This window comes from Macaca thibetana, chromosome 19 (genome assembly GCF_024542745.1).
Source record: "Macaca thibetana thibetana isolate TM-01 chromosome 19, ASM2454274v1, whole genome shotgun sequence".
Taxonomy (NCBI): Eukaryota; Metazoa; Chordata; class Mammalia; order Primates; family Cercopithecidae; genus Macaca; species Macaca thibetana.
In genome coordinates this window covers 8,102,960-8,119,483 of record NC_065596.1, presented here as the reverse complement: position 1 = coordinate 8,119,483, position 16,524 = coordinate 8,102,960, and the positions used below count along the sequence as shown (strand labels likewise).

The 16,524-nt window shown below is 50.5% G+C and overlaps 1 protein-coding gene across 6 annotated transcripts in view; it reads right to left on the bottom strand.

Annotated features, from left to right (window-relative positions):
• EPS15L1 (epidermal growth factor receptor pathway substrate 15 like 1) overlaps nt 1-7,224 on the bottom strand; it is a 120,635-nt gene extending 113,411 nt beyond the window's left edge. For 4 of the 6 annotated variants that reach the window (XM_050769496.1, XM_050769500.1, XM_050769501.1 and 1 more), the window contains exon 1: nt 7,060-7,131. In XM_050769496.1, the coding sequence (XP_050625453.1) occupies nt 7,060-7,092 (33 nt within the window). In that variant the 5' untranslated portion in view covers nt 7,093-7,131. Of the gene's footprint in view, nt 1-7,059 lie in introns of all 6 variants that reach the window. The other 2 variants (XM_050769495.1, XM_050769497.1) reach the window with 2 other exon arrangements.
• Between the last annotated feature and the right edge of the window lie 9,300 nt (nt 7,225-16,524).

Below are 16,524 nucleotides of genomic sequence, written 5' to 3'. Positions count from 1 at the left end.
ATAAACCCCAAAGTCCCAGCCGCATGTTCTGGCCCTTTGACCTAGACCTGCAGCCTCTCAGCTCCGGCTCAGTCCTCTTTGCCTCTGTGCAAAAGGCTATTCCCCATGGCCTAGACCAAGGGTGTCCAGTCTTTTGGCTTCCCTGGGCCACACTAGAATTGTCTTGGGCCACACATAAAATACACTAACTCTAACACTAACGATAGCTGATGAGCTCAAAAAAAAAAATTCACCAAAAAACCTCATGCTTTAAGAGAGTTCACAAATTTGTGTTGGGCTGCATTCAAAGCCATCCTGGGTCACATGCAGGCATGGGTTGGACAAGCTTGGCCTACACCAAACACGCCCTCTCCTCCATACAACCATGTCCAACACCCAAATCGAAGCCAGTCGTCTGCCCCTCCTGCAGCTTGGACCACCTGTGACCTGAGCCTCTGCTGTGGGCCGGGCCTGGACAACTCAATTCTGCATGGGCCAGGAGCACTGATTACCACTCTGGCAGGGAAACCTTTGGATCCTCCTAAAGACAATTGGCTAGGAGTGGTGGCTCACACCTGGAATCTCAGCGCTTTGGAGGCAGAGGCAGGAGGATCACTTGAGGTCAGGAGTTCAAAACCAGACCGGGCAACATAGCAAGATCCTGTCTCTACAAAAAAATTAAAAATTAGCCAGGCATGGTGTTGTATGCCTGCAGTCTCAGTTCCTTGGGAGGCTGAGGCAGGAGGATCACTTGAGGCAAAGAGTCGAGGCTGCAATGAGCTTTGATTGCACCACTGCACTCCAGCCCGAGAAATAAAGCAAGATCCTGTCTCTAAAGGAAAGAGAGAAGACAATAAGCAGGCCTTTCCATGTCCCTCTCTACCTTTTAATGAGATGAGATTAAAGCAATAAAATACAAACTCAGACTACATAATATCTAATAACTAGGTATAAAAACAAATGAGGTTAGGAGATGTCACGCTATTATAATGCTTGGGAGTTTAAAAAAAAAAAAACCACAAACTCAAAAAAAAAAACTTTCCAAGACAAGAAACTATATGGTGCAATGAAGAGGCCTGGACCTGTGTCAGAAAAGCCATGTCAGCCTGAGCTCACCGGGTACAAACTTGGGCAAGGGACACGACAATCTCTGGCCTCACTCTACCTCTTTTTTTTTTTGAGATAGGGTCTTGCTCTGTCGCCCAGGCTGGAGTGCAGTGGCACAATCTCGGCTCAGTGCAACCTCCGCCTCCTGGGTCCAAGCAATTCTCCTGCCTCAGCCTCCTGAGTAGCTGGGACTACAGGCACGCACCACCACGCCAGGATAATTTCTGTATTTTAGTAGAGACGGGGTTTTACCATGTTGGCCAGGCTGGTCTCGAACTCCCAACCTCCAGTGATCCACCTGCCTTGGCCTCCCAAAGTGCTGTGATTACAGGTGTGAGCCATCGCACCCGGCCCACTTTACCTCTTTATACACTGAAGATAATACTGGCCAGAGTGACTGGGAGGATGAACCAGGCAATCTAAGACGTCTTCTTTACTCAGTCCTTCCAGCCTGGTGGTGAGATCTTTCCTGACCTCCACATCAGATCAGAACCTGCCCTGCCCTACTCATCTCACGGCATCAATCCCCACTGGGTACACCACACATTGGCTCATTTCTTCACATCTGGACCCCTCTCCACAATGTCAGCCCCGTGAGGCGGCGCTGTCTTCAGATTCACCGTTCCATCTGCTGCCCAGAAAGTGCACGGCAAAAAGAAGATGCCGAATAAATACTCACTGAACAAACAGTGTGATCTACAAAAGGAAGGCACGAGGGCCAGGTGTGGTGGCTCACACCTGTAATCCCAGCACTCTGAGAGGCTGAGGCGGGCAGATCACTTGAGGTCAGGAGTTCGAGACCAGCCTGGGCAACATGGTGAAACTCCATTTCTACTAAAAATACAAAAATTAGCTGGGCATGGTGGCGGGTGCCTGTAATCCCAGCTACTCAGGAGGCTGAGACAGGAGAATCGCTTGAATCCGGGAGGCGGAGGTTGCAGTGAGCCAAGACAGCGCCATTGCACTCCAGCCTGGGTGACAAGAGTGAAACTCCATCTCAAAAAAAAAGGGAAGGCACTGAGAGCTCATGCATCACACGGCAGGGTGCTGACACTCTACTGTGACAAAGCAGGTCAAGCGAGTCCACAGTCCCAGTCTGCAGATGAGAAAACTGCGGTACAGAAAGTATTTGCAGGACTGAGGGCAGCAAAGGAGTATCTGGGAATCCAAACAAACATCTAAGGACCCAAACATTGAAAAGCTGGCACCACTGCACCTGACAGTGCCTGTTTTTCTTTTCTTTTTTTTTTTTTTTTGAAATGGAGTCTCGCTTTGTTGCCCAGATTGGAGTGTGCAGGGGCGCGATCCTGGCTTGCTGCAGTCTCCGCCTCCTGGGTTCAAGTGACTCTCCTGCCTCCCGAGTAGCCGGGATTACAGGTGCCCGCCACCACACCCGGCTAATTTTTTGTTTTTTCAATAGAGACGGGGTTTCACCATGTTGGCCAGGCTGGTCTTGAACTCCTGACCTCAGGTGATCCACTTGCCTCGGTCTCCCAAAGTGCTAGGATTACAGACGTCAGCCACTGCGCCCGGCCCGGAAAGTTGTTTTAAAGTTCAGAATGGGGGTGGAGGGGTCTTGCCCAGTGAGAATCTATTAAGTCAAAAAAAAAAAAAAAAAAAAACCAATCAACAACCACCAAAAAAAAAAAACAGGCCAGCGCAGGTCAATAAGAGACAGGGAATTCTGGATCTTTCAGAAGTGGATTTTACTCTAAAACTTGGTTCTCATCAATTTAGACTGCATCGCCATTAGCATTCTAGTAAGATAGACTAGCGATTATTTCAGAGGCAGAAAAAAAACAAGGCACAAGAGGATAAGTAAGTGTCCGAGCCACTCAGCATTCATTTCAGACACACTGGCCGGGTGCTGCTCTGGGAGGGTGCCCAGCAGGCCGTCTGGAACAGGAGGGCTCTGCGGCAGGAGGACGTGGATGAGACCTCAGCTCTGGGCCCACCAACTATGAGACTTCAGCAAGTTACTTTTTTTCTGTGGGTCTTGGTTTCCTCACTTGTAAAAGGGGAATAAAAACCTCCTAGAATGGTGGCACTTACCAAAATACAGCAAAAGCTCCTGGATGAAGAACGCATGACAAGGGGGAAAGGGGGAAGGTTTAACTCTTTGGGCCCAGGGCAGTCTCTCCTCAACACTGAGCCCAGTACCATGCACTTCCTAGGGACAGCGGCCACAAAAGGGACTGACAGAAGGTACAAGGGAGAGAACTCTCATTCGGGTGGGGCTAAGGGAGGACGCCACGGGGGAGGCCTCAAAGACCGTCCTTCAGGGCAGGCAGCATGCGGCAGGAGCTCACAGTGATGTTCTAGCAACTGGAGCAACACAGCTAAGGATGCCGAGGCTAGAAAGTGTCACCAAGGGCCAGAAGTGCAGGAAAGGGACCCAGCAAGGTTAGGTGGAGTCGATTCAGGGCTTACTAAGCTCATCAAAGCGGACTTTTTTTGAGACAGAGTCTCACCCTGTCTCCCAGGCTGGGGTGCAGTGACGCGATCTCAGCTCACTTCCACCTCCACCTCCTGGTTTCTTTCAAGCGATTCTCGTGCCTCAGCCTCCCAAGTAGCTGGGACTATAGGTGTGTGCCACTATGCCTGACTAACTTTTGTATTTTGGGTACACACAGAGTTTCGCTAGGGTGGTTTCGAACTCCTGGCCTCAAGTGATCTGTCCGCCTCAGCCTCCCAAGGTGCTGAGATTATAGGTGTGAGCCACAGCGCCCAGCTGTAAACTGACTTCTTTTGGAGGAAGGTGAATGGGAGCTGTGAAAGGTTTTTGGAACAGGGGAGTATGTTTTAGAAGATGAATCCCAGTCAGATGCAGTGGCTGATGCCTGTAATTCCAATACTTTGGGAGGCCGAGATAGGACTGCTTGAGGCTAGGGGTTTAAGACCTGCCTAAGCAACATAGCAAGACTTCATCTCTACAAAAAAAATTTTTTAATTAGCTGGGTATGACTGGTACGCTCCTGTAGCACCAGCTACTTGGGAGGCCAAGGTGGGAGAATTGCTTGAGCCCAGGAGTTTGAGGTTGCAGTGAGCTATGATCCTACTACTGCTCTCCAGCCTGGGGGACAGAGCGAGACCCTGTCTCAAAAAACAAAAAGAAGATGACTCCCACAGTGGCGGGGGATGAAGTGGGAGGGAGAGGGCAAGTAGGAAGTAGGATGGCCCAGCCCACTTTGGGCATGGCAAGAAAGTGGCCTATTCCACAGTCCAGCAGGCTGGCAGGGGTGCAGGAGAGCCACCTTCTGGACTCCAGAAGGCAGGTTTGGAGTCCTCTGCACAGAAGTTTCAGGGGAGGGAGCACAGAGATAAGATGCAGGTGGGGAGGCTGAAATTAGGGGACAAGAGGGAGAGACTGAAAGGAGAGAGGATGAAGAGTAAAATCCCATGGGCTCCAGTGTTGCAGGGTTCAAGGAGGATCGGCTGCAGCCACAGGGCACCAGGTTTAAGGACGGAGGGGCCGCTGGTAACCTCGGGGAGTATAAGGAGGGAGAAAATCTGGACGCATTTCCATGGAAGGCTTTTTGGAAAACAGAAGAGAGCTGAGCAGGGGGACAGGGAGAAACACAAATAACTGAGATGCTGATGGGAAAAAAAAAATCACTACTAAAGAGGCAGGAGTGCAGACTTTTCTAATTCATATTGATATTCAGGGTCAGAAAAGAGTATACAAGGAAGGAGATTCTGAGATGATGTCGGGGAGTACAGAGCAGGCTGAAAAAGATGCTGATGGGAAAAGTGCAGACGGGCGTGGGGGTGGAGAAAACACACCCCTCCTCCCCTAGGCTACCCACTGGGTTATCCACTTTGCTCACCTTCACCTGGCCGTCTGCTTGCCAAGTGTGCTCTGTCACCAAAATCCAACCAGATCACAGCCGCCTGCTGCAGGGTGCTTCCCTGTTGCCCCCAATCAAAAATTTTGGAAGCATACCCTTGGTTCCCCCAGAGTTATCTGTGAACCCAAGTGATCTCCTGAGCTAGACAGTAAGGGCCTGGGAGGGCCATGCCTCACATCTGGGTCAACAGTAACCCATGGTGTAGATCTTCACTCGAGAGCAGGTGTAGAGAAATGCTGACATTTCCAAATGAAGAAAACCAGGCCAAGCCTTCATTCAACAAATGTATAGGGAAAGGAACAGGAAGAGGCTTAGGAGTCAGTGACCTGGCCGGGCATAATGGCTCACACCATTTTGGGAGGCCAAGGCGGGTGGATCACTTGAGGTCAGGAATTTGAGACCAGCCTGGCCAACATGGTGAAACCCCGTCTCCACTAAAAAAATACAAAAATTAGCCGGGTGTGCCTGTAGTCCCAGCTATCAGGAGGCTGAGACAGGAGAATCACTTGAACTTGGGAGGCGGAGGTTGCAGTGGGCTGACATCACACCACTGCACTTCACCCTGGGTGACAGAGCAATCAATACTCCACCTCAAAAAAAAAAAAAATTTCTGGACAGGAAAATTTGGACAGGAAGTTTTAGAAAGATCCATGCCTCCCAAACTGGTAGTGCTTAGAGGTTTCTCATGAAATGATCTTAGGTGATTTTCCCCGACTCCTGCCGTCCCTGCCCGCCCCCCGCTCCCCGCCCCCCACCTCCCCACTACATACTCTAAACTGTAGCACTTAGCTATTAATAACTACTATCTGTAGGACACTTAACAGTTTACAGAGCACTTTCATGTCAGTAACAAGAACTTGCTAATTAATAATCACTGGGTGTTAGCACTGTTAATTTAGTGACAGTGTTGCAAACTGGCTAGCTGTGCACTTCTCTCGCCTTGGATCAGCTAACCAGTCATGCAAGCATGCAACTGGCCTGTCAGCTCTCTTCGGGTCTGGAATTCTTACTTGCTGTGGTCTCTACTCCCAAAGGTCCAAATCTGGCATAGGCACTGTTCTAAGTGCTTTTTCACATGCTTAATTTTCACATAATCCCAACACATTTTTATGTCTCCATTTTCCAAAGGAAGCAACTGATGGGTGGAAAGGCTAAGAGCTTCAACCAAAGGCACAGAGAAATCGGGGCTGGAGCCAAGATTTGAACACATGATCTGACCCTGTGTCCTCACTCTTAATCACTATGCTGTGCTAGATCATTCTAGCAAAATGCTTATATGGTGCTTTGCACAACACAGGTATTCAGCAAATAAAGGCAGCTGTGATTAGCAGAACACAGGCAGTTTCTAGTTCCCACGAGTGTCACCTCCAGGAGAGCAGCGACCTTGTCTGTCTGGATGAATGCAGCGCTCCCAGCACCTGACCCAACGCACATTTGAGGGATGGATAGAAAATGAATGAATGAAAGTCCCTCCCAAATAGCAGAGCTGCCTACGCATGACTCTTTTTCGCACGTCTGTGTCGCGCTATCGATACTGACCCTTCTTAAGCGCATCAGGCGAATTTGAGGACACAGAGAGGTGCCCAAAGACGTGCGATCTGCGCCCGGTGCAGGGTGCAGGGGTGGCGGAAGCAGCTCCCAAGGGATCAGTCTGAGATCTCGCTGTTGCTGACGGGTCCGGGCTCCGGCGAGGCTCTGCCCTGCACCCAGCAGGGACCCTGCCCGCCCGGGCGCCGGCACCCGCGGGAGACAAAGACTCGCCGGGCCACTGCGCCGACAGAAACGCTCGTTCCCCTCGCCCACCTCTCCGGGATGCAGCCCAGCCCCCCGCGGGTCCCTGGCCTGGGAGCTTCGGCGGCGGCAGGGTCCGGGCCCTGGGCGAAGAGGACACGCGCCGCGCATCTCCTGGCCTCGCTGGTGCCCGCGAGGGTCGCTCGGGCACTGGAGGCCGCGGGCCCCGGCCTGTCACCTTCAGGGCCGCCTGCCCACCCGCCGGCCGCAAACCCTTCAAGCACGAGCCGCCCCCGCCGCCGCCCAGCTGAGTCTCCCCGCGCCTCAGCCTCGCCGCGCCGCTCGCCTCGCGCCCCGCACCCCGGCACCGCCCCCAGGCCCGCCCGGCCCGTACCTGCTGGGAGAGGGGGATGAGTGGCGCCGCCATCTTCCCGCGGACTCGGGCTCCGAGCGCCGGGGGAACGGGGGCGGGGCCGCTGCCGCGCGTGCGCACTGGGACGACGGGAGGGCGGTGCGCACGCAGCCTGTCTCGGGAGGGGGCGGGACCGTAGGCAGGGCCACGCACGCGCAGTCAGGCCGGCAGGGGCAGGGGCGGGGCCGCGCGCCGGCAACTTGATGGGCGGGGCCCGAGGCGTCTCAGTGCAGTGCTCTCTTGCCCGCTGTCCCTGCCCCTGCTTCCAACGTCGTTCGGACTCTCGTACCGCCGGCCGCTGGCCGAGTCGGCCATGCTCTGTCATCCCTCCAGCCCATGCCGAGGCCTGGTTCTCTGTTAGGGAGGCCGTCCCCCTGCCAGTGCGCCTGGGGAGGCGGTTGCCCACCCCGCGGAGCGTCGGGACCGTCACCCTGCCTCGCAAGGCGCCCTGTTCCTAGGATCGCAGTGTGTGTGTTCTAATCTGGGGGACCCGCACCCTGCCCCCCTCACCCTGCCCCGCAAGGCGTCCTGTTCCTAGGATAGCTCTGTGTGTGTGTGTGTGTGTGTGTGTGTTGTAGTCTGGGGAACCCGCACCCTGCCCCGCAAGGCGTCCTATTTCTAGAATAGCTGTTTGTGTAATGTTTTATAATCTGGGTCTGCCCGTTAGGGTTTTGACTAAGCTCAGGCGCAGGACTTCACCTCTCTGTGCCGCTGCAGCACCCACAGTGCCAGGTGCCAGGCATGATTCCCCTGCTGCTCTGTGTGTCCTGGCAAGTGGTTGAATTTGCCTCTCTGGGCCCTTAGGCCCCTCTTCTGAAAAGAGAGAATGGTAATACGTGTTTGTTATTGTTACACATCTATGTCCCTCACTGCCCGGCACAGAGCAGCCGGCACCTGATGCTTGCTGGAGTATGGTTATTAGAGGAAAAGCACTATTCTAGAGGACTTTTTCTTTTATTTTACTTTATTTTGTCTCACTCTGTCAACCAGGCTGGAGTGCAGTGGCACGATCTCGGCTCACTGCAACCTCGCCTCTCAGGTTCAAGTGATTCTCATACCTCAGCCTCCTGAGTAGCGGGTATTACAGGCATGCACCACCATGCCCGGCTAATTTTTGTATTTATATTTTTATTTTATTTTTGAGACGGAGTCTTGCTCTGTCGCCCAGGCTGGAGTGCAATGGCGTGATTTCCACTCACTGCAACCTCTGCTTCCCAGGTTCAAGCAATTCTCCTCTCTCAGCCTCCCTAGTAGCTGGGATTACAGGCACCCGCCAACATGCTTGGCTAACTTTTGTATTTTTAGTAGAGACAGTTTCACCATGTTGGCCAGGCTGGTCTCAAACTCCTGACCTCAGGTGATCCGCCTGCCTTAGCCTCCCATAGTGCTGGGATTACAGGTGTGAGCCACTGCGCCTGGCCATATTTTTGTGTTTGTAATAGAGATGGGGTTTCACCATGTTGGCCAGGCTGGTCTTGAACTCCTGACCTCAAGCAGTCTGCCTGCCTCGGCCTTCCAAAGTGCTGGAATTACAGGGCATTTATTTATTCAAATGCTCCAGCCTGGGTGACAGAGCAAGACCCTGTCTCAAAAAATAAAATAAATAAAATAAAGATACATTACCTTCCATTGGCTGTGGGCACCCAGCACATACACCTCCAGGGCCAATTTCTACATACAGAGTGAAGAAGGAAGTCCGATTAGGCAACTTGACCACAGCAGCACGGGGTTTCTTCAGGGAAGATTGGCCTCTCCTTACCAGGCATCCTATGATGGTGGCACAGTGTGTCTGGCCTGGCACCAGTTCCCAGCAAGCAAGGCAGAAGGCCGGCAATCTCAGGGGTGAGGACGCAGCCTTCTGTCCATCTCCTCCTGTCTGGTGTTTCACAAGCAGCTGCTCCAGCATCTTCAATGATTCAGGGTAACTCCTGCCACTCAGATGAGCACTGCACGCTTTATGATTCATTCAACAACCATTCACCTGCCAAACACGTGTTGAGCACTCTACCTTGGGCCAGACCCGTGGCCTAGACACAGGTGAACTAATTGTGCATCAGGTCAACACACTCTGTACCCCCAGTTGACAGTCTAGAGCAGGGAGCTGTCTCATCCTGAAACTGTGTTAGAACCACCCTATAAGGGCTTGTTAAACACAAACTGGGGTTCTTAGGCTAATTGGTAGCTCTAGGTGAGACTTGAGATGTTTACTTCATTTTTTTGTTGTTGTTTGTTTTTGAGACAGAGTCTCGCTATGTCACCCAGGCTGAAGTGCAATGCCATGATCTTGGCTCACTGCAACCTCCGCCTCCCAGGTTCAAGTGATTCTCGTGCCTCAGCCTCCCAAGTAGCTGGAATTACAGGCATGTACCACCATGCCTGGCTAATTTTTGTGTTTTTAGTAGAATGGGGTTTCACCGTGTTGGCCAGACTGGTCTCCATCTCCTGACCTCAAGTGATCCACCCGCCTTGGCTTCCCAAAGTGCTGGGATTACAGGCGTGAGCCACTGCGCCTGGCCACGTGATTTGTTAGAAATCTAAACATCGTGGCCAGGCCCGGTGGCTCACGCCTGTAATCCCAGCACCTTGGGAGGCCGGGCAGGCGGATCATGAGGTCAGGATATCAAGACCATCCTGGCTAACACGGTGAAACCCCCTCTCTACTAAAAAATACAAAAAATTAACCGAGCATGGTGGTGGGCACCTGTAGTCCCAGCTATTCGGGAGGCTGAGGCAGAAGAATGGCATGAACCCGGGAGGCGGAGCCTGCAGTGAACCGAGATCAGGTGACAGAGTGAGACTCCATCTCAAAAAAAAAAAGAACAATGTATAGCCAATCAACAGCTTAGGTTATTGCATATAAATCCTCAATAAACACTTTAGGAACTGCCACTTCTTTTTCCTTTAAGAACCCACTTGTGGGCCAGGCACAGTGGCTCATACCTGTAACCCCAGCACTTTGGGAGACCAAGGTGGGCAGATCACCTGAGGTCAGAAGTTCCAGACCAGCCTGGCCAACATGGCGAAACCCCATCTCTACTGAAAGTACAAAAATTAGCCAGGCGTGGTGGCAGGCGCCTGTAATCCCAGCTACTCAGGAGGCTGAGGCAGGAAAAGCTTGAACTCAGGTGGCAGAGGTTGCAGTGAACCAAGTTTGCAACACTGCACTCCAGCCTGGGCAACAAGAGTGAGACTCTGTCTCGAAAAATAAATACATAAATAAATAAATAAAATAAAATAAGATGGCCAGGCACAGTAGCTCACACTTGTAATCCCAGCACTTTGGGAGGCTGAGGCGGGTGGATCATTTGAAGACCAGCCTGGCCAACATGGTGAAACCCTGTCTCTACTAAAAATACAAAACAATTAGCTGGGTATGGTGGTGGGTGCCTGTAATCCCAGCTACTCAAGAGGCTGAGGCAGGAGAATCGCTCGAGTCCAGGAGGCAGAGGTTTCAGTGAGCCGAGATCACACAATCCAGCCTGGGCAACAAAAGTGAAACTCTGTCTCAAAAATAAATAAATAAATAAATAAGACACAAACCCACTTGTGGCCAGGTGCAGTGGCTTACACCTGTAATCCCAGCACTTTGGGAGGCCGAGGGGAATTATGAGTTCAGGAGTTGGAGACCAGCCTGGCCAATATGGTGAAACATCAATATGGTGAAACCCCATCTCTACAAAAAAAAATACAAAAATTGGCCAAGTGTGGTGGTGCACAGTTAGTCCCAGTTACTTGGGAGGCTGAGGTCAGAAAATCACTTGAACTCGGGAGGTGGAGGTTGCAGTGAGCTGAGATTGCGCCACTGCATTCCAGCCTGGGTCAAAGAGTGAGACTCTGTCTCAAAACAAAGTCAAAAACAAAAAGAACCCACTTGTAACTTGCTAATCAAAGCATATATTCAGGGCAACTTGAATCTATGTCTCCTGGGCTGCAATCCTCAACCTTGGCCCAAACTCTCTACTTATATTAACTTTGCCTCAGCTTCTTTTGTTACATCAACAGAGTAATGAAGGTTTTTAACTGTCTTGAGTGCTTTATCAGTACGTATTCCATAAGGAAAAGAGAAGTACTTCTAAGTACTTCAAACAGAGGATATTGAATACAGGGGATTGAGCCAAGCTCTGTGGCTCACGCCTATAATCCCAGCCCTTTGGGAGGCTGAGACAGGTGGATTGAGACCAGCCTGGCCAACATGGAGAAACCCCACCTCTACTAAAAATACAAAAATTAACCCAGTGTGGTGGGGGGGCCTGTAATTACACCTGTAATCCCAGTTTCTCAGGAGGCTGAGGCAGGAGAATTGCTTGAACCTGGGAGGGGAAGGTTGCAGTGAGCTGAGAAATCACCGTTGCACTCCAGCCTAGGTGACAGAGTGAGACTCTGTCTCTAAAAAATAAATAAAGAAAAATAAATGAATACACAAACGAATACAGGGTATAAAAGTGTTGGAAGTACTGGAAGAACAAATATAGTATAAAAGTGTTGGAATACTGGAAAAACAAAAGGGGAAGTAAGTTTACCTAAAGATTTGTAACTATATGAGGCTGCTAGCCCCTCTAGGGCTGAAAGATTAAAGCAGGGGAGGTGGCTGGGCATGGTGGCTTACGCCTGTAATCCCAGCACTTTGGGAGGCCAAGGCGGGTGGATCACCTGAGGTCAGAAGTTCGAGACCAGCCTGGCCAACGTGTTGAAACCCCGTGTCTACTAAGAATACAAAAATTAGACAGTCGTGGTGGTGGGCGCCTGTAATCCCAGCTACTTGGGAGGCTGAGGCATGAGAATCACTTGAACCTGAGAGGCGGAGGTTACAGTGAGCTGAGGTCACGCCATTGCACTCCAGCTTGGATGACAAGAGCGAAGCTCCGTCTCAATAAATAATAAATAAATAAAGCACAGGAGGACCCATAACCCACAATCACTGTGCCTCCAGAAGGCACCCAGATGTGTTCACCCTTGCTAACCACAGTTGCTTCCACCATGATTGCTAAAGTCACAGCTGTTGTTGTCACCACCACCTAAGCCACTGGCAGAAGTCTGAAAAAAATGGTTTCTCCTCTCTTTCTGCCTTCCAACTTTGTTCTGATAAAGCATGATAGGAACGTTGCCAATCGGCAACAGCATCCAGGAAATGTAGCATTCAGGCTTGAAGCGCCAGTATCAGAGAGTCTAGAAGGGTGGTGGCCATAGAAACTCTCCAGCATCATCTTGTAAAAATAACCCACACTTGGCCAGGCGCAGAGGCTCACACCTGTAATTCCAGCACTTTGGAAGACCGAGGCAGGCAGTTCATGAGGTCGGGAATTCGAGACCAGCCTGGCCAACATGGTGAAACCCCATCTCTACTAAAAATACAAAAATCAGCCGGGCGTGGTGGCGGGCACCTGTAATCCCAGCTACTCGGGACGTTGAGGCAGGAGAATCGCTTGAACCTGGGAGGGGGAGGTTGCAGTGAGCCAAGATCGCACCATTGCACTCCAGCCTGGGCAACAAGAGCAAAACTCCATCTCAGAAGAAAAAAAAATTTAAAAAAAAAGGCCAGGAGGCCGGGCGCGGTGGCTCAAGCCTGTAATCCCAGCACTCTGGGAGGCCGAGACGGGCGGATCACGAGGCCAGGAGATCGAGACCATCCTGGCTAACACAGTGAAACCCCGTCTCTACTAAAAAAATACAAAAAACTAGCCGGGCGAGGTGGCGGGCGCCTATAGTCCCAGCTACTCGGGAGGCTGAGGCAGGAGAATGACGTAAACCCGGGAGGCGGAGCTTGCAGTGAGCTGAGATCCGGCCACTGTACTCCAGCCCGGGCGACAGAGTGAGACTCTGTCTCAAAAAAAAAAAAAAAAAAAAAAAGGCCAGGAGTGGTGACTCATGCCTGTAATCCCAGCACTTTGGGAGGCCGAGGCAGGCAGATCATGAGGTCAGGAGATCGAGACCATCATGGCTAACATGGTGAAACCCCATCTCTACTAAAAATACAAAAAATTAGCCAGGCATGGCGGTGGGCACCTGTAGTCCCAGCTACTTGGGAGGCTGAGGCAGGAGAGTGGCGTGAACCCGGGAGGCCGAGCTAGCAGTGAGTCAAGATCACGCCACTGCACTCCAGCCTAGGCAACAGAGAGAGACTCCGTCTCAAAAACAAAAACAAACAAAAATCCAAACTTAATCATACACTTTTGAACCCTAAGAATTACGTTGAGTCTTGAAGAAAATGGGACTGTGTGATCTGAGCCATGCAGCATGTAACTACAACTTCTGCTTATAGATTATAGATAAACTCTCCTGTTCTTGCTCTGTAAATTGATTTAAAAAGACTAAATGGCATCAGCATTAAGATCTCCCTTTTAGATTGCTGACCTTTCCTCTATTATAATCTTGCACCTAAATCAGACCAGATAGTGCAAAAGACCCCGTGACTGTTACGTCCTCTATGTGAATGTTAAATACACCCTTCCCAAAAAGACTACTGCCTTGACTAATCAGATTACTGTTAACCATGTACTCGCATTGTGTGAAATATGTGGAAACTCTGTCAAGCTTCCCAAACCTTACCTGTATAAATGATCCCCCAACTTCCTCACTTTGGAGTGCTGATTTCCATTCTTTGGAATCTGTGTTTCAGGGTGGCCGTCCTCAAACTTTGGGCTAAACTAAACTCGACATTTAACCATATTTCCTGAATTTATTTATTTAGGGTTGACATTTTGATGATCCAGATGGGATCTGAAATGGAGTTCCAGTGACCTTGCCACTTTTGACAATCAGAGCCTTTGTACTGTAACCGCAAAGGGGTCTTGATCCAGACCCTGAGAGGGTTCTTGGATCTCACTCAAGAAAGAATTAAAGCAGGCAAGTCCATACAGTAGAGTGAAAGCCAGTTTATTAGGAAAGTAAAGGAATAATGGAATGCCTACTTCATAGAGCAGCCCCAAGGGCTGCTGGGTTTTTTGTTGTTGTTGTTGTTGTTTTTGAGATGGACTTTCACTCTTGTTGCCCAGGCTGGAGTACAATGGTGGGATCTCGGCTCATCACAACCTCTGCCTCCCGGGTTCAAGCGATTCTCCTGCCTCAGCCTCCTGAATAGCTGGGATTACAGGCATGCACCACCACGCCCGGATAATTTTGTATTTTTAGTAGAGATGGGGTTTCCCCATATTGGTCAGGCTGGTCTTGAACTCCCAACCCCAGGTGATCCACCCGCCTCGGCCTCCCAAAGTGCTGGAATTACAGGCTTGAGCCACTGCGCCTGGCCAGGTTTCTCATTTTTATGGTTATTTCTTGATGATAAGGTAAACAAGAGGTGGATTATTCATACCTTCCCTTTTTATTTATTTATTTTTATTTTTATTTTTTGAGACGGAGTCTCTCTCTGTTGCTCAGGCTGCGGTACAGTGGCGCGATCTCGGCTCACTGCAAGCTCTGCCTCCCGGGTTCATGCCATTCTCTTGCCTCAGCCTCCCGAGTAGCTGGGACTACAGGTGCCTGCCACCATGCCCAGCTAATTTTTTGTATTTTTAGTACAGATGGGGTTTCACCGTGTTAGCCAGGATCGTCTTGATCTTCTGACCTCATGATCCGCCCACCTCAACCTCCCAAAGTGCTGGGATTACAGACGTCAGCCACCGCGCCTGGCCCATGCCTTCCCTGTTTAGACTGCCATATATGGTAACTTCCTGATGTTGCCATGATCTTTGTAAGCTGTCATGGCGCTGGTGGCAATGTAGCAGTGAGGACCACCAGAGGTCACTCCCATCACCGTCTTGGTTTTGGTGGGTTTTAGCCGGCTTCTTTACTGCAACCTGTTTTATCAGCAAGGTCTTTAGTGCTGACCTCCTATCTCATCATGTGACTAAGAATGCCTTAATCGCCTGGGAATGCAGCCCAGTAGGTCTCAGCCTTATTTTACTCAGCCCCTATTCAAGATGGAGTTGCTCTGGCAGCTACCTGATTTATGAATTGTTCTTTGCTCAATTACACGCCATGAAATTTAATATGTCCAGAGTTCTCCCTTTAACAAAGTTTAAAGTGAAGAAACTTTAGAATGAAATAAGATTAAAAAGTCATTTCTTGGTCCCACCAGCCACATTTCAAGGGCTCAACAGCAGCAGGTGACCAGGCATGGTAGCTCACGCCTGTGATCCCAGCACTTTGGGTGGCCAAGGCAGGTGGATCACCTGAGGTCAGGAGTTCCAGATCAGCCTGGCCAACATGGCGAAACCCCGTCTCTCCTAAAAATACAAAATTCAGCCAGGCGTGGTGGCGCATGCCCGTACTCCCAGCTGCTTGGGAGGCTAAGACATGAGAATCGCTTGAACCCGGGAGGCAGAGGTTGCAGTGAGCCATAATTGCACCACTGCACTCCAGCCTGGGTGACAGAGCAAGACTCTGTTTCAAAAAAAAAAAAAAAAAAAAAAAAGGCTGGGCGCGGTGGCTCAAGCCTGTAATCCCAGCACTTTGGGAGGCCGAGATGGGCGGATCACGAGGTCAGGAGATCGAGACCATCCTGGCTAACACGGTGAAACCCTATCTCTACTAAAAAAAAAAAAATACAAAAATCTAGCCGGGCGAGGTGGCGGGCGCCTGTAGTCCCAGCTACTTGGGAGGCTGAGGCAGGAGAATGGCATAAACCCGGGAGGCGGAGCTTGCAGTGAGCTGAGATCTGGCCACTGCACTCCAGCCTGGGCGACAGAGCGAGACTCTGTCTCAAAAAAAAAAAAAAAAAAAAGCAACAAGTGAGAAATTCTCTTGCACACTCAGACAACTCTGCTCCCAGTGAATCTTCAGAGGCTGAGCCAGTCTCACTCATTGTTTTTTGTCTTTTTAGCTCCATTTGATTTTATTTTTAGAGACAGGGTCTGTCTCTGTCACTCAGGCTGGAGTGCAGTGGCACAATCATAGCCCACTGCAGCTTTGACCCCCTGGACTCAAGTGATCCTCCCATCTCAGCCTCCCAAGTAGCTGGGATCACAGTCATGTGCCTCCATGCCCAGCTAATTACAAATTTTTTTTTTTTAGAGACGAGGTCTCTATGTTGCCCATGCTGGTCTCAAACTCCTGTTCTGAAGTGATCCTCCCTCCTTGGCCTCCCAAATAGCTGGGATTAAAGGCACAAGCCACCACACCTGGCCTGACTCATCTTTGTACAGTAATTGGTGCCAGCACTTTCTCTCTAGGCCTGCTTCTGATTCTTTTCACACTAACTTCTCACCCTGTTCAGAGATGTAAGAGGTAGGCAGTGTTTGCCACCCTTGCATTAGGAGGGAGTCTTTAGTTTCTCAGGGTAATACTCTATCCCTAATAATTGGTGAAGGTTGATGTAGCCATCATCAGAAAAAATCCAGGCACAAAGGTCTGCCAACATTGACCACAGTGAAAGCAAAACTGCAGAACTTCACTTCTCAGGCAGGCTTTTGAAACTGATCAACTTTCTTTTTTTTTCTTTCTTTCTTTTTT